The 21,728-nt window shown below is 49.2% G+C and overlaps 1 protein-coding gene across 5 annotated transcripts in view; it reads right to left on the bottom strand.

Annotated features, from left to right (window-relative positions):
• Positions 1-21,728, bottom strand: part of MEST (mesoderm specific transcript) — an 80,584-nt gene that overhangs the window by 45,613 nt on the left and 13,243 nt on the right. The window contains exon 1 of one of the 5 annotated variants that reach the window (XM_089328593.1): positions 9,808-9,931. The exons of 2 other annotated variants lie outside the window; for them this stretch is intronic. Coding sequence is in view for 2 of the 3 variants with exons in the window: in XM_002712095.6 (XP_002712141.1) it covers positions 1,245-1,270 (26 nt within the window). In the remaining variant the exon portion in view is untranslated. Of the gene's footprint in view, positions 1-1,244; positions 1,539-9,807; positions 9,932-21,728 lie in introns of those variants that run through there. 2 more of the 5 variants (XM_002712095.6, XM_089328590.1) reach the window with 2 other exon arrangements.

The raw sequence follows: 21,728 nt of genomic DNA, 5'->3' as shown, positions 1-21,728 counted from the left end.
AGACACGCTAATTTGCTCCAGCCTTTTGGATAGGATTGCAAGGGGCGCCGGAACAGGGGTAGCTCACCACCTTAACCCCAGCAGCAGCAGCCTACATCCCAAGGCCTCCTCGTGAGGGGAGACGATAGGGAGCGGTGGGTCCCAGCCCTCGCCGCCGCTGCCTCGGCCTCGGCCTCCACCCCAGCTCGTGCGTCCTCGGCCGGCGGCAGCGCCCTGCCCCACCTGTCTGGCGTCGCCTTCGTTCAGGGTCCGCAGTGACTCAGCACGGCCCGGGGAGCGGCTCCTGGAGCGGGCAAGGGGCAGGCGTCCTCGCAGGTGCTGGGGGGTCGGGACGAGGCGCCCCCCGCCCCCGCCCCGCCCACCAACCCTCGCTTGGTCACTCCAAGAAAGCAAACAGGCAGCCCCTGGGGTGGCCGTCGCCTTAGTCACCACAGCAAGTCCGTAGGCAAAACAGTAAGACAATTAAAAAAAACACCATCGCCATTATTTGGCGAGCCAGGATCCAAGAGAATAAATTCAATGAATTCCAGTCACAAACTTTCCGAGCCCCGATTTCCTCATCGTCAACACTCGGGACGCCACCTTACCCGCCCACCTGCGGATGGCGGGAGACCCGCTCCGGCCAACGCGCCCGCCCCACAAAAGGAGTCTCAGCGCGACGGTCACAGCCCCCTGGCCCGCCGCCAGGCCCCGCGCCGCGGGCCACCGAGGGCGGAACCTGCGCCCGCTGCGGGAACCCGGCGCGGGCTCGGTGCACACCTCCGCGGGAACATGCGCCGCCCTGACGCCGGCCTCGGAAACCCTAAACCGCGCCACGTCGCCGGGGTCTCGAAATCGCCATCGCCCCCAGCGGCGACACCCGGGCTCTCCAGATCCGAAATCGCTCCCGCGGCAACACCCGGGTTCTCCAAATCCCAGATCGTGCCGCGGCACCATCGTGCCAACGGCAACAATAGGTCTAAAGCTCAAACATCGCGCCAGGGAGATTCGGGGGTCCAGAAATCTCACGTCGCGCCACCACCACGGTGCAGTCTAACTACCGGGGGTCTGGAGACCCTCAGTCGCATCAGAGCAGTGACCGGCTGGGAAAACCATACATCGCGTCAGGGGCATCCCAGGGTCCAGAGATGCTAAAAGAGGGCTCGTGCGGCATCCACACCCACCCACAGGCGGGCAGCCCCCAGCCCGGACGCGGGCGTTCCGGGCCTGCCGGCCACACCCCCACCCCGGCCGCGCACACCCACCTGCGGAGGCGATCCCGGCGCACCATGGCCGCGTTATCCCATGCCGCCCGCCGCAGCGTTGCGGTGCACCGGGGCGCCGCAGCTGCGGGCGCCGTGCGTGGGACTGGCAGCCGGGGCTCGGCCCACGGCAGAGGCACAGGCAGCCGGGGCCCGGCCCACGGCGGGCGGCAAGCGCCGACCTGCGAGCGGCACTCGGCGGTGCGCACCGCGGCGCGGCACTGCACCAGCTAGGCGGCTGCCGCAGAGGAAGCCGGGGCTGCAGCACCCGCTGGGATGCGCTGGCTGCCGCGGCGGTGGCAGGCAGACGGGCGCCCATTTATAGAGCCCAGCCACGCCCCGCCCCCGGCCCCGGCCCGCCCCCCGCGCCGCAGTGCCCCTCCCACCCGCTCCCGCCGCAGAGCCCTCCCCGCGGCCTCGCTGCGGCACAGATGGGGCGCCCCTCGCAGCAGCTCCTCTAGGGGGCACTGAGCATGCCAGCCCCCAACCAGGGCTCTGCTGCTCTCTCAAGACCCCCCAGTTCTGCACTCCAGGGTCTGCGGCACAAACCTCGCTCGGCACGTTAACTCTGCGGAGGCGGATGGCGGACCCCCAGAGCCCCCTTCAACCACCCACGGGCCTCCAGCCCGTGCAGGGACCCACTCAGACGGTCCCGGTTGTGGCGCCTGATCCCACCCCAGCCCCGAATTGTAGCAGCGAGCCCGAGAACCTGACAGCCCGCTAAGTGGTCCCCGGCCATGGTGACAAGCAAGGGTGCACCAGGGTCCCGGGAGGCGAGCCGCCGAACACAGGGCCAGCAGCAGAGAAAGCCGCCCTTCTTGGAGGACACGATCCCGAGACGCAGGGGCCCCCAGGGGCGCAGGGAAGCGGGGCAGAGTTGTCAAAAGGCATCTAGGAGGCCTTAGTCAATGGCAGAGTAGCAGCATCCATGTTCCTTTTCTGTCACCGGGGGTTCCAGTGGACACGCAGGCTGCGGGAGGGCCAGCGCGTGCGGCGGCGGCGCGGGGCCTGCGCGTCCAGCGGGGGCGCTGCAGACCTCTCCAGCACTGCGCCCCGCCACCCACAGCCCCGGGAGGGGTCTCCGCAGGCCGGCTTTGCCCGGCCGGGACACCACAGGGCTCCAGGCCACCTATCAGACACCGCCCGGGAGCCTGTCACCAGAATGTGTGTGGCGCGACAGCGGGTACACTTCTGCAGGGGGGACCCGTGACAGGGCCACGACAAGACGCCTCCGAGCCCTAACATTTCGTCCCTAGCCCGTCAGACCCTCACAGGCTGAGTGAGCGCAAGCATCGGGCACCTTTTCGTACCCCCCGAGCCCGCCACGGCGCCGGCCACAGAGCGGGCCCCTAGGAAATACTGCAGGAGTAAGTACAAACACAGGAGGTGCACAGGGGAGGTAGTGGGGCTTGGGCTGTCTCGCCCGAAGAACGGACGTTTGCCGGCCGCGAGACAAAGGGCATTGCCGCCGGAGGGGACGGCGGGCGTTCGCAGAGCGCGGTGGCTCGGCTCGGGAGCGCTCAACCTTGGGGGCAAACAGGCAAGAGCGGGGCACCAACAGGCCAAAAAAAAAAAAAGAAAAGAAAAAAAAAAGAAGGCTAGAAAGAGTACTGCCGGCCTGGTAAGGAGTGTGGAATTTGTCCCAAACAAAATGAGAAGCCACAAGTGGATTTAAACCCTTTATGGCATTAATTGGTGAGTTAGAATTTAAACGAGTCTCTTTATTACTTTAGGATTACCCATTTAAGCCAACCACAACCACCTTTTAAAGAGTGAATTACTTAGCAAAATTTAAGTCTGTCCTTCGACAGACTAACGGCTTGCTCCCTTATTCTACCAACACCTACAGCGGTCTTGCAGCGTGTGTTTCTCGTATTTAGCATCAGTGGACTCTCGGAGTCCCCCACTTGCCTTCTCACACGGCTAGCAGCATCAGTATCCCCCATACTGGCCGCTTTCTCGGTCAAGGAGCGGGGGCCACAGGGACCAAGTTCCCGACGGGAGGAGGAACGGTAAGTGGAGGGGGACGCAGAGGCCAGCTCCCTAACCCAACAGCAGTTCCCCGACTGGCCCTCCCGCACACGGTGCCTAGGGCAAACTTGTTTGGAGGGGTGAACCCACACCTTGGTTGGGCAGAGAAGCCCCTCTGCTTGGAAGAACCTCTGGCACAAAGGAGAGGTCAGCTTGGCTAAAGCCGGGAATGTGCTTCCAGTAGTGGAAGGAGAAAATGCTGGCCGTATCCCTCCCCTCCCCCCACACCCCAGAAGTCGAAGAGTTAAGGGCTCTTCGAAGTGTGCGGGACTGACTTCCAGAAGGGAGCTTGCTCCGAAGGGGTCGCACCACGGAGCAAAAGCGCAGCGCAGCCGCACAGAAATTCAAAGCTGGCCTCTGGCTGGCTCCCGGGGCAGCCCTCGCCTTTTCCTTGCAAGATCAGATACTACCCTTGAGCGACGACACTGGCAGCCGGCAGCAGCTTTCCCGCCGCTGGTGGCTTATCAGACATTCCTCTCACACTCGGCTTCTAACACACACCCACATCGTAAGACCTCAGATGTGTGCAAAAGCCGGTGTGCAAAGCGCTGCACTTAGTGTGTCACTGGTACACATCACAACAGGAGCAGACGGCCGGTGGGACCAGCACCCGGGGCTCAGTTTGCATACCCCAGTCTGAGACACCCCCCCCCCCCAATCCATGGAGATGATGGGGAGAACTGTGACTGCCATCGATGTAAGCAAAAGGCAAAGACACTCAGGATAGGGGAAGGCTGGTTGAACAGCAGCACGGGTTAGAGACGCTGGGGGTTTCAGCAGACACATTCAGTGAGTCAGTGTGATAAGGCTCCCTAAAAGCTGCTGTGATTAGACTCCGGAGAAGCACTGGAATAAGCTAATCCCACGCTGCTGCTGGCCAGACCTCACAGAAAGGGCTCGATTCTGCGCTTACAGAGACAGGCAGCAATGTTCAGAGCCGACCGGCGAAACCACATCGCAGACCGTGTCCCTGAGGTGTGACAGCTCTCATATTTTAAGCTCCTACTATGAACATGGATCTTCACCCAATTTCTCCCTAATCCTCACAGTGACTCGCGTGGATGAGTATTTTCATTCACACATTTCAGGGGGAGAGAGAGAGAGAGAGAGAGAGGCAGCCGCTCGGAGCGCGGAGACTAGGGACTGAACACAGAGGTGTCTGGCTCCAGTGCTGACTTTCTTTCCACTACCCCTCACTGCCTCCCAGTTTGAAATAACTGGGCATGTGTAGCTTGAAGAAAAGGAGCCTTGTGCAGTGAGTGGAAGAAGGAAATGTGTTAGCAGTTCTCAAATATTTGTGGAAGCAGCATTAGACGTTTTACTCTGTATGGCTCCAGTGAGTGCAAATCGTAGAGAAACAGATGTCGATTCAACATAAAGAATTTTCCAACCGTTGGGGCTGTCTGGAGAGATCTGCTGAGCTAACAAGTTCCCTGCCACCGGGGGCGGGGGGGGGGGTGCTGGGCAACCCTGTGGCAGGTAAGGCGACCCTGTGTATATGACTGAACGCCCTTTAAGATCTTTTCCCATCTGATAGAAACTAGGGTACAGGGAGGGATTAGAATGAGACCACGGTGACCCCCCTACTGGAGGGGACAAATCCAAAGCTCTGTCTCCCCCCCACCCCCACCACTCTGTGTACAACCTGCTGCTTCGCGCCAAGGGCAAAACAAAATTAAAGAAATTGACAAAAACCACATTAACCCCTTTATCAACTAGATTTTTTATTTGACAGGTAGAGTTGTAGACAGTGAGACAGACAGACAGAAAGGTCCTCCTTCCAATGGTTCACCCCCCCCCCCAAATGGCCGCTGGTGCTGCGGCGATCCAAAGCCAGGAGCCAGGTGCTTCCTCCTGGTCTCCCATACAGGTGCCTTCCCAGGCCACAGCAGAGAGCTGGACTGGAAGAGGAGCAATTGGGACTAGAACCCAGCACCCATATGGGATGCTGGCACCGCAGGCAGAGGATTAACCCAGTGACCCACGGTGCCGGCCCCCTCTCTCAACTAGATTTAACCAATGTACCCCCTAAGGGGAATGGCACCTTCTTCAACGCTCATTTTTTGGTATACATTTTTGGCTGCAAAAAGCTCCAAGGATGAGTGGTAGAGGAAGCGAAGGTGCTAACTCCGCCTGTAACCAAATAAGAGGAGCCTAACTGGCAGCCGCTGCAGATGTTTCTCGAGGTGACTGTATCACTGGGCACCCCTACAGTTAGGGGCGCCCTAACTGTATCTGCACACACACGGAATTCTACGCCTTGTACACCTGCGACCTGGAACTCCTGCCCTACTGTCCCACACCTTACAGGCCATCTTAGCCACTCACATGGATGAACAGGCTACAGGATCCCAATTAAGTAATAGCATCGGGCACCTCTGTCACTTTCTGCTCTCGCAGATGCGTGTTATCTTGATGGATGCGTCCCGTCGTCCCCAGAGGAAAACAGCTCCTGTCTCTCGGACAGGCAATTTCCTGGCTGCTGAACAGCAGACAGGACGACATGGCTCTCACGCACGCTTGTTTGCCCATTTTTTTTTTAAACCACTTTCTGCATTCGATTATTCCTGTTTAGCCAGATGAGTCAACCCAGGAGCAGGTGTTCCTGTTTTCCTCCAATGCTGTCATCACCTCACACCTCCTCCAGCTGTCTGCGCCCAGCCGTCCAGGGCTCAGCACCCACGCCACCCCCCTGCTGCCCTCGGGACCCCCACGGTGGCCACTGGCCCCGCAGCTCCCCTTCCTCGGCCCAAGTCCCGGGGGAGAAAGGATCCACACCCCGCCTCACCCTCCACCCCTCCACAGCCGTGCACCTGCGACCTTTCCCAACGTCGCGCTGTCCCCACACGGGCACGGGCACGGGCACCCCCAGGAAGACAAGCCCCAAGGCCCAGCCCGCTGACCCATGGAGCCTGCAGCACCAGGCGGTCAGGCCTCGGGCCACGGCCGAGTGACTTCTGCGTTTTCGTCCACCCCGCGTTCTCGTCCACAGAAAGTGGGAGCCCCACTTTCTGTCAGTTTCTCTACCTTTCAAGTTAAAAAGAAAAGTTTTGTAGAATTAAAATGACACATGAAAATTCAGATCGTTTTTTTAAGTATTAATGCTCACAGTTAATTTCCTCTTTTAAAGGGAAAACAGCTTTTTTTACTCTATGGGATGGAAATGGTATGATCTAACTTAATTGTATTTTTTTTAAAAAATGATGTATTTATTTGAAAGGCAGAGTCACAGAGAGGCAGAGAGAGAGGCAGAGAGAGAGGCAGAGAGAGAGAGAGAGGTAGAAAGAGAGGCATAGAGAGGGGGGGGCATAGAGAGAGAGGGGGGCATAGAGAGAGAGAGGCAGAGAGGCAGAGAGAGAGACAGAGAGAAAGGTCTTCCATCTACTAGTTCACTCCCCAAATGGCCGCAACAGCCAGAGCTGGGCCGATCTGAAGCCAGGAGCTTCTTCCACGTCTCTCACGCAGCTGCAGGGGCCCAAGCACTTGGGCCATCTTCCACTGCTTTCCCAGGCCCCAGCAGAGAGAGCTGGCTTGGAAGTGGAGCAGCTGGGACTCAAACCGATGCCCCCACAGGATGCCGGCACTGCAGATGGTGACCTCACCCACCACACCACAGCGCTGGCCCCTTAATTTTATTTTTAAGAGGCACAGAGACAGAGCAAGAGTTCCCATTCCCTGGTTCACTCCCCCAAATGCGCACAACAAAGGGCAGAGCTGGGATCACAGTCAGGAACCCTATTACTTGGGCCCTCACTGCCGCCTCCGTGGGTCTGCATCAGTGGGACAATGGAATCGGGACCAGATCCAGGACTCGCACCAGGCACTGCGATGTAGGCTGTGGGCATCCCAAGTGTGTCGTAACCACCAGGCCAAACACCTGCCCCCGAGGGTTCCAGTTTAAACTGATGCTATAGTAGGCCAAATACTCTTGGTGCCAGGTTAAATGAGAAAACAGTCCTATTAATCTGTAGATCTGTTCTTCATGGAATAAAGTTAGGGCTATTTTCGCTAAGGGACTGCTGTGAACCAATGAGGTTTTCTTTTGAAAGGTGCTTCTGGATAAGTGGAAGAAGAGTGATCTAAGTTTATAGTCCCCACAGGATGTTTGAGAAATTGCAAAGGCAAGGACACCGGGATATTGTGAGGGACTGTGTGAGGCCTGTGTGGGTTCATCCGGGTAAGGCACAAAGGACCCGGCGTACAGGAATCTTACAGCTGTTGCCACTGTTGTTAGGAAGTGGCCAAGATTGCTAACAAGCAATGTGACACATGACATAACGCAGCTGTGATCAGAAGGTCCCGGGGGAATGGGATCTCCCAGGGGACGGGGAGGGTGGCAGGGAAGCAAGGTGGCACGCAGAGCTCCCACAACTGGAGAGTGAGCAAGCTGCTGGAGCAGCAGCAACACCACGACATGCGAGGGAAGCATTCATCTGTTGGTAAGCGTTTCACAACCGCAGGTGCTGTTTCTTAGAACCCATCATGTTTCCAGTTCCCCCACCGTTCTGAGCATTCCTTTGCCTCCGAGATAGAGGGAAACGTGGCCACTGCCCAAAGGAGCCAGGCTCCCACCAAAACAACAGGAGAGGATGAGCAGGGGAAGAGGCCGCTGAAGCTTATGGCAGAGTGGCTCGGTCCTCATGGGAAGTGCCCAGCCCCATCCCAAAGTCCACCCGGGGCAATCAGAGCTCAGCAGGGAAAAGCGCCTTCCCACCCCACTGCCGAGCCCCGACCGCCTTCCCACCCCACTCGCCCCAGCTCTGACTGCCCCCAGCAGAGGGGAAGCACTGGGATGCCTATGCTGAGCAGCAGGGATAGGGCAGGGCGGGAAGGCTCTGGTCCGACTTGGCAGGCAATGCCCAGGAAGGCCCACGTTTTCCTCCAAGTGCACGCCAAGGTGTCCGGCACACTACGCCAGTGTTCCCCCAGCCCGACGGTGCTGAAGGCTGCTTCAAAGTCTGCATTCTTTACCACAGGCCATTAACTTTATGTAGGCAAAACATATTTATGTTCCCCCAGTCCTTCAATAAACAGAGCAAGACACTTTCTGTGGGTTGTTCACTCTGGACCAGGGGAGAGAGGGCGGCTATTCTGATGGGAATGACTAATGAGACACATGCAGAAAAAATATTGCAAGATCCAACAGAGGGACAGTGTTGGTGGAATTAAATAGATACGACTGTTTGGGAAGGCATTTGGGTGATAGCTGTCAGAGCGAACCCAGCAATTGCACTTTGTCAGATGGATCCAGTGTGTACATTCCCTGACACATGTCCAACCACGAACAAGGATACATTCTCTGGAAAAACCTGTTTTTTAACGGGAAGCAACCTCAATGCCTATCTATAGGGTGCCAGTTATGGTGTTGTCTAACTACGGAAAACTTCATCACCTTACAGGAACAAAGTCAAAAACAGTATCTGTGTTACAATTCTGCTTGTGTAAAAACATATACACCAAGTATCTGTGTTTGTATCTGTAACATGGATATTTTTATATATGTATGAGAACCGTCTGGAAAGATCCAGATGTGGCAAATTGGTAGCCCAGGGACAAATCTGGTCTGCAGGAAGATTTGTTCGAGTTTTTCTTTTTAATGTAAATAAATGCCTTTAGGAGGGTCTCCCACACAGTCCCCAGTGCTCCCCATCATCCTACACCCTCGCCCTCCCTCCCTTGTTACATGGTCGCTAAATGCAAGTGAGAAGAGAAATGAGGTCACGTTGGGGAAGCCGAGGGCTGTTCCTGGTTTTTACCTTCATTTCTATACTAAAACAAAACATGGCTTTTATAACTTAAGGGGATACTTAGGTAGGAATTGCCATCTTTTCATGTGTGGAATTATTTCACACACACACAGAGAGAGAGAGAGAGAGAGAGAGAGAGAGAGAATCTTCCATCCTCTGGCCAATTCCCCAAATGGCCGCAACGGCCAGGGCTGGACTGATCGGAAGCTAAAAGTTTCTTCCAGGTCTCCCACGTGGGTGCAGGGACCCAAGTACTTGGGCCATCTTCCTCTGCTACCCCAGGCACAATAGCAGAGAGCTGGATCAGAAGTAGAGCAGCCGAGACTCGAACTTGAGTCCATATGGAATGATACCAGCACCACGGGCAGCAGTGTTATCTGCCAAGCCACAATGCCAGCCCCAGATAAATGATTTTTGGGGGAAAGAGTGCTTGGGGTCCTTGTTTCTCGGTCCTTCTTCTCCACCAAGGAAACCCACAGCCTGTGGTTATCTCATAGCGCCATGGAACCATGCACGAGTCTAACGGCTCACAGCACTTCCAACAGTCTCCTTCTCCCCTGCCCGTGTTAACTCCCACTCCTTACTGTGCTGACACCAGCTGTGTGGGAAGCAGGCACTATTAGTGCCAAGGCTCTATGGAAGGCAAACCCAGATGACCCTGAGCCAAGGTCTACCAGGGAGTGCAGTGCTGGCCCACCTTGTCCACCACATAGGATGTAGGATCCGGGATTTCCATAGATAACTTTGAGATAATACTAAACTCCCCAGTCTGCAAAGTAAAGATTTACCTGAAAAATCAGAACACAGAATCCTGCAACTGGAACCTTCTCTTGGCTTTAGTAGCAGCTACGAGACACACTGGTCTGAGCTCTGGAGCCCATACCGTGCTATTTCATGTCCTGCAGGAATTCTGCAATTGAAGGAAATTTTCTATGGAAATGTTTCCCTGAATGGACACCTGGGTTCCAGAGACTTTGTCTTCAGTAGTCTGAATGGGAGGCAGCGCAACATGGCGCTCACTGAAGGAGACTGGCCATGAAATTAGTCAGACCCCGGATTTACCCATCTCTTCAGTGAGTTCATTTCTCAAAAAAGAAAAAAATTCTACGTAATATCGAAGAACTTTTCATCTGTAACCCGCTTCACCCCTATTTCCCACAACACTATGCTTGTCGGAAACAATCAAGTACTTAAGCAAATCCACTGAGCTCGGAGGCAGCAGGTGATAGCTCAAGTTCTGGGGTCCATGCCAACCCCATGAGGGACCCAGACCGAGTTCCCAGCTGCTGGGTTTGGCCTGGCCCAGCCCCAGCCATTGAGGGCATTTGAGGAGTAAACCAGCAAATGAGATCTCTCTAGCTCTGTCTCTATCTCTGTATCTCCATCCCTCTCTTTGCCTTTTAAAATAAGTAAAATAAATGTTTAAATAATCAAAATTATCTGACCTTTTAAAAAGTTCTTTAAAATTTTGATGGCCAGGCCACTATCAGGGAGCGGGATCAGAAGTGGAGCAGCCTGGACTTGAACCGGTGCCCATAAGGAATCCCAATACCGCAGGTGGAGGCTTTACTGTAACTGCAGATTTTTAACAATCCTTTCTTAACAAATGGTAGAGAAGTAGGAAGAAAATCAGGATATAGAACACTTGACAACATTGTCAATCAACTTGAACCTTTTGTCATTTAAAGAAAAGTCCACACAATGAAAGTAGATTTTTTTTAAACCTTACATGAAATAGTCACAAAGATAGGTCATATTCTGGACCATAGAACAGGTCAACAAACTTTGAATTCACATGAGATATACTTCAATTCTGTTGTAGCTATAGAATATAAGTCAATAATAGGAAAATATATAGAAATCTACAAATATTTAGAAAATAAACTGAAATAATCCAAATTATAAAAAATTATTTTAAATATTTCAAACTAAATGGAGACAAAAATATAACGTATCAGAATTTATAGGATGAAGTTAAGGCTTTGGTTAGAAAGAAATTTATAGTAGTGAATTATTATATACAACAAGAATAAATGTCTCAAGTGAGAAATCTAATCTTGCACCTTAATAAACTAGAAAAAGACCAAAGTGAACTCAAAGTAGATAGAAGGAATGGAATGATAAAGAGCAAGATTAATGATATAGAAAACAGAAAGCCAACAGACAAAAATCAATGAAAATAAAAGCTGATCCTTTTAAAAGATCTGTAAAATAAAGCTCTAGTCAGATTAATGAGGAAAAATTTTAAGAGGCCAAAATTACCAACATCAAAAATAAGACAATATTGCAGATCCTCAGACATTAAGAGGACAAAAAGGGACTATTATAGATTATAGACAACATCATGAATAAATCTAGCAATTTCAATGACACAAATTCCTTGAAAAATGCAGATTACCAAGGCCCACTCAAGAAGAGATGCAGTAAATATTCCTGTATCTACACAACAGAAACAGATTCATAGCAAACCTCAGAGCACGTAAGCTTGGGTGACTTGATCTGTGAGGGCTACCAAGCGCTTCAGGAAGCAGCAACTTCCATTTTCCCAGAGCCGTCCATAAACAGAAAAGGAGGGAACACTTCAACTCAGTTTTACGAAGCCAGCATTATTCAGTGGCTAAAACAAGGCAAAGACATTATGGGATGAGAAAATTATACATGAACTTAGGTGCAAAAATCCTTAACCTCGTAAGTGGTGAATTGAGCCTCACAACATAACGAATCAGACATCATAACTAAACAACTTCTATCCTAGGAATGGCAAAATTGTTTTGACATTCAAAACCTATTAATATAGTTCATCACATTAGCAGACTAAAAAAAAGTCAATAGATTTAAGGAGGCACTTGGCAGGCAGGCATTAACCTAATGCCAGCAGGTTGAGCCGCCCCTTGTGACTCCCATATCCGGGATAGGAGTACTGATTCTTGAATTCTGGGTGCTCTGCTTCTGGTCCAGCTTCATGCTGGTGCACCTGGGAAGGGTACGGGATCTGAGGAAAGTGCTTGGGTCCCTGCTGCCCATGTGGGAGACTGGGGTGGAGTTCCTGGCTCCTGGCTTCAGCCTGGCCCAGTCCCAGAGTTGTGGGCATTTGGAAGTGAGCCAGCAGTTGGAAAATCTCACTCGGTCTCTCCTTCTCGGTCACTCTGCCTTTCAAATCAATCTTGTAGAAAAAAAAAAAGCAATTTGAGAAATTCAGAGTCCATTTTTGATAAGAACTCTCAGCAAACTGAGCGTTGAAGGGATTTTCCTACTCAATGGAAAACATTTATGAAAAAAAACCTACTGCTAGCATCATTCATGATGTCCTCTCTCCTAGTACAGAGAACACAGCCAGAGTGTCTGCTCTCACACTTCTGTTCAACATTGTACTGGACCTCCTAGCCAATGAGTAATGCAAGAAAAAGAAACAGTCATACATATTAGAAAGGAAGAAGTAAAACCACCTCTGTATTTACCTAGAGGCATGATTGTATATATCGAAAATCCTAAAGAACCTGAAACTACCAGACCTAGCAAGTTTGCTAAGGTTTGTAGACTACAAGGTTTGTAGGCTACAAAGTTAACATACAAAATTAACTATGTCTATTTACTAACAATTAGCAATTAGAAATTGAATAGTAAACAATGCCATTACAAGAATATCTGAAAATATGAAATACTTATGGCTAAATGTTATAGGATTTGTACACCTAACACATTGAAAAAAAAATCAAGATCTAAATAAGAGTTATACTGTATTTAGGAATTGGAACACTCAGTATTATTAAACTATCAGTTTTCCCCAAATTGATTTATAGATTTAACATAGTCACAATAAAATATAAGCAGATATTTTTGCAGAAAATAAATTGATTTTAAAGTTGATGTGGATCAGAACCAAGATGGCCGCTGAGTCAGAGGCTCGGGCAATCACTCCCCAGAGGCACCGCTGTGCACACACCAAGATCCATCACGAGAGTTACCAAAGCCAGGGAAGAGACCACGGTGCCACCTCTTGTTATAATCCTAAGAAAAGTCACACTGAAGAAAGCAGGAAGCAGAGTAGCCTGCATCACCCCTCTCCCAGTTCCAAGGAGCGTAGCATGGAGAGATGTTTCCTGCTGGGGAGAGGGAGAGCTAACAGAATCCTAGTGTCAGGACCACCGAGAAAAAAAAAAAAAAAAGAAAATCAGACGGGCTGGGTCCCCCTGGCCCTAGCCCCCAGGCCCATACCTGTGGAATAAATATTTGGAGCTCCCACAGCCAGCTAACTTCAGCCACTCCTCCGCCAATCGGCAGCAGAAAACAAAACTCGAACCCCAGCACCTGACGATGTCCAGAGGCCACAGTCCCTAGCCAGAGCTCAAAGACCAAGTCCCTACATTTGTCTGGCATAAGCAGAGACCTGTCCTCCAAGGGGCAGACTCATTTTGGCATATGTCTCTGGTGGGCTTAGTATACTCCCTGGACACTGTGTAGGGACTTATATGACTATGGCACCCAGGGGAGGCCAGCCTGAGGCCAGTCTGGCTGATCAGAGGGCTACTTTTTCACTATCTTCCTATCTTGGGCAGACAGCAAAGGGCCACAGGACAATGTCTTAGGACTTGATGCTGGGCCAATAAAGCCCAATGCCTGACAGATCCTGCCAGTTTCTGTGCCGAGGCAAGCACCTATGGACAGGGTCTCTGGACTTGCTCCAGCATCAGGAGGAGACTTGTGCCCTGGTGAGACAGACACATTTGAAGTCTTTTGCAGTCCTGGTGTGTATCCCCATGATTTCACAGGGTCTGGTGATCCACCTAGGACCTGCCTGAGTAGCTGGGAGGCTGCCTGTATCAGCCCATCCTACAACCTTGGGCAGACAGTAGGGAATCGCAGGACAGTTTGGGGACTCAGTGCTGGGCTGAGAAAAACCAGCATTGAGCAGATCCTGTGGTCCCTGCTCCTAGGCTAAAGCCTGCAAACAGAGCCTCTGGGCCTGCTTCAGTGCCCATCCGAGGCCCATGGTCCTGGTTAAGTAGCCCTACACCCCAGCCTACATCACTAGTGGCTGATGAGTGTATCAGGCAATGAGCCCAGCTTGGTGGCAGAAAAAGCATAGCAGGGCGAGCTTGGTCCTGCACGCAGGCTGCACTGGTCTTGGCGGGCTGAGGGCTCCAGTTATGAGCTGTTTAACTTTGTGGCACTCATGGACACAGGACAAGAAACCTGAGCCTATTACAGGCCCAGGAAGAGCTTATAGGAATGGACTACTCCTTTTTAGGCACATCTCCAACAACACTGAACACATGGAATGGGGCAAATTTGACTTTGGGGAGTATTGTAAGTCTCAATCAGTTAAAACCATGAACAGCAAGCTGCAACTTAGGGTACTATCTAGTGAAGAAGTAGCAGATGTATCTATAAGCTCAGAGAAAATAAACAGGTTCTTAGAATTTCTAGAAGGTCAGCCACAAGTGAAACCAGATTATTACAATTAATCCTTTAATGCGCAGATGATGTGGTACACCAAGAAGCATCAGGAACTTCCCTGGAACCCTAACCTCCCCTACAGAGCAGAATTAGATGCCAGAAACAACCATCCAGGAATTGAAATTTCCCAGTGCTTGGATGAGGATTTTAAAATAGCAGTTTTTAAAAAACTCAGCAAAAGTCAAGAGAGTCCAGAGAAATTACTCCATTTCTAACAGAAATTTGAGACAGATGGAAGTAATTAAACAAAATGCAAGCAGGAATCCTTCAACAAAAAGGTACACTAAATGAAATTAAAAATGTGATAGAAGACATCAGTAGAATAGATCAAAAGAAAGAACCAGTGAACTCAAAGATTGGTCATTTGAAAATATGCAGTTGAATGAGAAAAAACAAGGATCAAGAGGTATGAAGAAAGCTGATGAGAAACAGGAATCATAAAAAGAGCAAGTATCTGAGTTATTGGGATACAAGAGGGCCTTGCCAACGAGGTAGAAAGCACTTGCAAAGATATTGGCAGAAAACTTCCCAAGCTTAGAGAAAGACAACTATCCAGGTACAGAAGGTCAAAGGTCACCAGAGTCACCCCAACCAAGTCTACCCCAAGACATACTATAGTCAAACTCTAAGGTTAAAGATAAGGTGGGGGTTCTAAGCCATTACCAAATGAAGGGGTCCCAGTCGGCCCAACTGCAGACTGCTCATCAGAAACCTTACAGGCAGGAGGGAGTGGGATGAGACTTACACTACTGGGAAAAAAAATTGCCAGTCAAGAATACTGTTCCCAGCAAAGTCATCCTTCAGATATGAGAGAAATAAAGACATTCCCCAACAAACCTGAGCAGATGTGTCAGCATCACACCTGTGTTACGTACAAGATATGCTAACGGGAGTTCTACAAGCTGAAAGAGACGCTAGCAAGGAGATGATATCAAGAAAATCTGCAAACAAATGCTCTAATAATGTAAGCATGGTGTGTAGGCCATTTGTACCTTTACAGGCAAAAAGTTATAATCACTATATTAAAATGTTAAGAGATGGGCATTAACATAGGTCAAATGTAACATCAAAAATCCAAACTGTGGGGAGGCATGGCACAAAAATTCAAAGCTCATAATGAGGATTTCTTGTCTTTGGTTTTTGTCTCTTCTGCTATCTTTATGATCAATGTTGTTATCAACTTCAAGGTAGCCCGTTACAGCCAAAAGATTTTTGTGAGCCTCATCGTAAGCACAAAGCAAGATCCTATTATTGGAAAAAAAGTATGTAAGCAAAGAATCAAAGTATACCACTAGAGAAAAATCAGTTATCCACAAATTTAGATTGTAAGAGAGAGGAACTAAAATAAAGATACAAAGCAAGTATGAAGATGGCAATAGTAAGATCTTACCTATCAAAAAAAAAAAAAAAAGCTCTTACCTATCAATAATTACCTTAAATGTCAATGGACTAAATTCTCCAATTAAAAGACATAGAGTGATTGAATGGATTAAAATCAAGCCCAACTCTATGCTGCTTATAGGAAATTCACTTTACCTTAAGACACAAATAGACAGAAAAGATGGAATGAAATATTCCATGTAAAAGGAACCCAAAGAAAATAAGAGTAGCCATACGTCTATCAGGTAAATTTTAAATTAAAAAAAAAAAGAAGAAAGTCATGTAGCAAGAAGAAAAAACAGATAGAAAGACAGATAAGGATGTATGTGTACACACACACCAATTTTTAACCTCCAAATGTACAAAGCAAATATTAGTAGACCTAAGGGTAGATATAGACACCAATATGGATAGTAGGGTACTTTAACATACCACTTTCAGAAATGGACAGATCATCTAGATAAGCAGAAAATCAAGGAAATGACACGGTTAAAGTGCACCCTCACTCAGCTGGACCTGACAGACAAGCACTTTCCATCCGACAGCTGCCAATTACACATTCTTATCAGCGCATGGAGCACTTTCCAGGACAGATCAGCTCGCGGGTCACAAAACAAAGCTCAGCAGATTCAGAAGAGAAATCACATGGAGTGTCTTCTGCGGCCACAGCACAACAAAGCTAGCCATCAACGGTGAGAAAAACTTTGGAAATTACAAAAATACAAAGAAATTAAACCACTGAGTCTTGAACAGTCAACTGATCAAGAAAGAAATCAAGGAGAAAATTTTTTAAGTTCTTGAAATGAAACATAACACATGAAAACCTACAGGAGAGAGCAGAAGTACTAAGTTTATAGAAATCAATATCTGCATCAAAAAAACAGCAAGGTATTATATAAACAACTTATCATTGCACCTCAAAGAACAAGATAAACAAGAACAAATCAAATCCAAAACCAATATAAGAAACAGGGAAACTCAGAGCACAAATGAATGACTTACAAACTAAGAATACACACACATACACACACACACACAAACCAAGCACTTGTTCTTTGAAAGCCTAAATAGTGATCAGCTCTTAGACTAACCAAGAATTCAAATACATAGAATCAGAGATGAAAATGGAGAAGTTATGACTCACACCACAGAAAAACAATGGATTATTGAGATTACTGTAAACAATTATATGGTAACAAATTCAATAGTCTAGAAGAAATGAACAAATTCTTGGATACAAACTCTTTACCAATATTGAATCATAGGGCAGGCGCTGTGGCATAGTGGGTAAAGCCACCACCTGTGGCACCAGCATCCTATACGGGCGCCGGTTCAAGTACCGGCTACTCCACTTCTGATCCAGCTCCCTGCTAACATACCTGGGAAAATAGCAGAATATGGTTCAAGTGCTTGGGCCCCTGCATCCACATGGGAGACCTGGAAGAAGTTCCTGGCTCCTGGTTTTGGACCAGCCTAGCTCCAGCCGTCATGTACAAAAATCAATTCAAAATGCATTACAGTCCTAAGTGGGAGACCAGAAACTTTTGTAAAGATTTATTTATTTTACTTGAAGGTTGGTTATATAGAGAGGAAAGGCAGGGTTGGGGGGGTCTTCCATCCACTGGTTCACTTCCCAATTGGCCGCAATGGCTGGAGCTGCGCTGACCCAAAGCCACAAGCCTCTTCCGGGTCTCCCACGTGGATGCAGGGGCCCACTCTCTAGGGCCATCTTCTACAGCTTTCCCAGGCCATAGCAGAGAGCTGAATAGGAAGTGGAGCAGCCAGGACTTGAACCGGTGCCCATATGGGATGCCAACACTGCAGGTGGCGGCCTTCCCACTGACCAGAGACCAGAAACTTTGAAACTATTTGGATGCTAATCCAATTTTTAAATGGGTGGTAGGTTGAAACAGACATTTCTCAATAAAAGGCGTATAAATGACCAGCAGGTAAATGAAAAAGATGCTCAACATGACTAACATCAGGAAAATAAAAATCAGAACACAACGAGATATTGCCCTTCTCCAATAAGGTTGGCTGTTATCAACATGACACAAGATGACAAGCGTTGGTGAGGATGTAGAAAAAAGGGACTATTGGTAGGAATGTAAATTAGTACAGCCATTGTGGGTACTGTATGGAGTATGGAAGCTCCTCAACAGACTGAAAACAGGACTACCCTATGTTCCAGCTATCCCATTCCTGGGTGCTTATCCAAAGGAAGTGAAAGGCATTTGTCAAATGGGCATCTGCATGGCCAAGTTTACTGAAGCACTATTCACCACAGTCAAGGAAAGGAAAAAGCCTGGGTGTACATCCACCAATGAATGGATGCAGAAAAGGTGGAACATATACACAGCAGAACATTACGCAGTCGTAAGAGGATGTAGTCTTGTCATCTGCAACAACACAGATGGAAGTGGAGGTTACCCTGTGAAGCGTAGTAAGCTCTACAGAGGAAGAGAAATACTGCCTGATCTCACTCATGTGAGAATCTAAAAATTAGGTGATCTCACAGTAGTTACAAATATAATGGCGGCTGACAGGCTGGGGGAGCATGTGGAGAGGGGGTAGGTGAGGCAAGTTTGGTTGACAGGCATTAGGTTGTAGCTAGCTAGGAGTAAGGGTGACTACAGATAATATTCTGTGTATTTCTGTATTTAAAAAAATCTAGAAGACAGGATTTTAAATGTTGTCACCACAAAGAGATGCTAAGTAATTCAAAGAATGTTTATTGGTGTTATATAATGTATACACATAACATAGTACCCCAGAAATAGGCATAATTTTTTAAAAATAAAAAGAAACTTTATAGGGAACTGCAAAGAACCTAAAATAGTCAACTCAATTTTTAACACAAACAATGGGGGGGAAGCATTGTGGTGCAGTGGGTTAAGCAGCTGCCCGAGATGCCTAATCCCACATGGGTGCCAGTTCCAGTCCTGGCTGCTCCACTTAAAGAGAGATTTAGTTAGTTATCTGAGCAAAGTTACAGACAGACAGATCTTCCACCTGCTTGTTCACTCCCCAGATGGCTGCAACAGCCAGGGCTTGGCCAGGCTGAAATCAGGAGCCAAAAGCTTCATCCGGGTCTCCAATGTGGGTGCAGTGGCCCAAGCACTTGGGCCCTCACCCACTGCTTTCCCAAGTATATTAGTTGGGAGCTGGACTGGAAGCGGCGCAGACGAGACATGAACAGGCACATATATGGGATACCAGTATTGCAGATGGCTGTGCCACAACACTGGCCCACTGGCTGTTCCACATAGGAGACCTGGATGGAGTTCCAGGCTCTCCTGGCTTCGGCCTGGCCATTCGGTCAGCTGTTGGAAGATATCCTCCCTCTCTCCCTCTCTCCCTCTCAAGTAAATAAATTTTTTAAAAGTTAAAAAATTAAACAATTACCATATTTACACTCTTTCATCTCAAACATAATATAAACGTACGGTAGCGATGAAAAAGGGATGTGGATGTCAACACTGACCCAGAGAGCAATGCAACAGAGAACATTTGATTTGCAACAAAGTTTCTGGGACAACCGGTAAGCAAACTATAATAGAACAACTGGATATTCATAGGTAACACACACATAACCCAGAAAAACCTTAGACTCTGCCATCTTTCACAAAATTTAATTCAAGATGAATTGCACACCACATTAACATTTTCTTCCAGAGGGAGCACATGCCCAGGTACTGGGAGAACTCTAACCATGATTGTTCTGGAAGAAAACAAAACTCTTGGTGGATCTTGGTTACGTGAAGGTCTCTTAACAAGGACATAGAAAGATGAAAAGCAACTTTTGCTGTTTCACTCTGTTACATATTATCTACGAGGTTTTATCTTTCTAGGAAGGACTTTTACCTTCGTCAGGATTCTTTGGCCGCTAATGACAGCTGCCCACCTTGAACACACTTGGGGAGGATTTTACTGCGTCATGTGCCGGGTGCGTTCACGCACAGCTGCACCTGCATGTGCTGATGAGCTTCCTGGGAAGCGGCTTTCCCCTCTGTTGGCTCGGCTTGACCGGTGTTAGCTTTGCTCTCAGGCCGCCTACCTCCTGGGGATGCTGACAGTGCAGCCTGGTAGCTTGGCAACCCCAGAGGAGAGCACACATGCTAATGGTCCCGACAGCCCAGGGTGGACACCGATCCTGGATACGAGGGCTCTGATGACCAGGCCTGGGGTGACCGTGGAACTGAGCAGGGACAGGGTGCAATCAGCCTCCCACAGAGGAGTGCTTCCCAAAAGGAGAAGTGAGCGATAGAGAAGCAGAGTATCAGAATAAAGGCACTTTGAATATTACAGTGTAGGAGGAAAAAAGCCCCGTTTTGTTTTTTATCTCAAGAATAATGGCAATGGGGGCAGGCGCTGTGGTGTAGCAGGTAAAAGCCGCGGCCTGCAGTGTTGGCATCCCATATGGGTGCTGGTTCAAGTCCCGGCTGCTCTACTTCCAACTCCCTGCTAATGTGCCTGGGAAAGCAGGGGAGATGGCCCAAGTGCTTGGGTCCTTGCACCCACGTGGGAGACCCAGAAGATGCTCCAGACTCCTGGCTTCGGATCAGCCCAGCTCCAGACGTTGTGGCCATTTGGGGAGTGAACCAGAGGATGGAAGCTCCCTCCCTCCCTCTCTCCCCCTGCTTCTTTATAACTTTGCCCTTCCAATAAATAAATCTTTAAAAAAAAGTCACATGAGGCAGAAGCAATGCCTCTTGGCAGTCTGGTAATAGAGCATGACATTGAGGAGGAGAGAGGCGTTCTCTGGCCCAGGAATCTGAATTCTGAGATGGCCTGGAGGAGACCTAAGGAAGAGGCCACCCAAGAGGAATTCTTTTTCTTGCCCAAACAGAAAGTAGCTTGTAGGCAAGGGTAGAGGAAGGTTGAGGGATTTGGAGAGGATGGTGTTGTGCCCTAAGGGAAATGGCACAGAAAGTTGGAAACTGCAAATGAAGGTTTTCCAGCTGAAGGGCGCAACTTGTCTGGGGACCTTTCTGGGTCTGGCAAAGGCTGAAACCCTGTGGGGCCACTTCCTATATACCACTTGCACCCGGCTCCAGGGTACAGGTCTTGCACTTCTGAAGGTCTGATTTTTGCTCGAGGGTAAGTCATTTTGAAAATTTTTATATCAAAACAAATGTGCATAGAGTATGGAGTAGAATGCAAACATTGCACAGCTTTTTAAGATCAAGCACAAACATCTGGCTTGAAACGACGCATTACGCTGCCTTTCACTGTCCCCTTTCTGTCAATTCAGAACTCTTCTGCCATTAAGAATGCTTTTGTTGGAGAAAATTGAGAAGTTCCTCTTTAAGGAACAGACCTGGGGATAAGAGACGTTCTTGGGTTTTTTACAACGTCCAGATGCTTTGCCAGAAGAGGAAACCAGGCAAGGATTCAGAAAAGGAAGGCCTGGGATTAGGAGAGCAGGGCTGCATCTGCCGGGGTTGGCAGAACCAACGCAAGCATGCATGTGAGGGACCGAGGTTCAGGAGCTGCTCACACAACCCCTAAGAACAGCTGCATTCCCGGGTAACATCTCACGTGCAAAGTGTGGGACGCGCCCTGGCTTGGGGTCTGGATTAGCGTCTCTTGGTAGGAGTAGGGATCCAGTGTTCTTGGAGAGACAGGCTCACTTCTGAGGTCTGGGGAAGTTCACTTCAAAACTGAGCTCTGGTGAGTGGACTTTTAGCTTCAGAATGGATCAGGGGAGAAAAATGAAGTCCAAGGTTTCTGAGTTCATGGGCTTCAGAAAATGTGGGAGCTCTACAAAGGGCCAGGAAAAGACATTTTAAAAGTAAAAAAAAAAAAAAAAAAAAAAAATCAAAGCCTCTCCCCAGAAAGCAATCCCATTAACTGCCATCCGGCCTTATTT

This window comes from Oryctolagus cuniculus, chromosome 3 (genome assembly GCF_051225735.1).
Source record: "Oryctolagus cuniculus isolate XC-2025 breed Fujian yellow rabbit chromosome 3, ASM5122573v1, whole genome shotgun sequence".
NCBI lineage: Eukaryota > Metazoa > Chordata > Mammalia > Lagomorpha > Leporidae > Oryctolagus > Oryctolagus cuniculus.
Note: the sequence above shows the minus strand (reverse complement) of the source record. Positions and strands in the feature narration are given on the sequence as shown.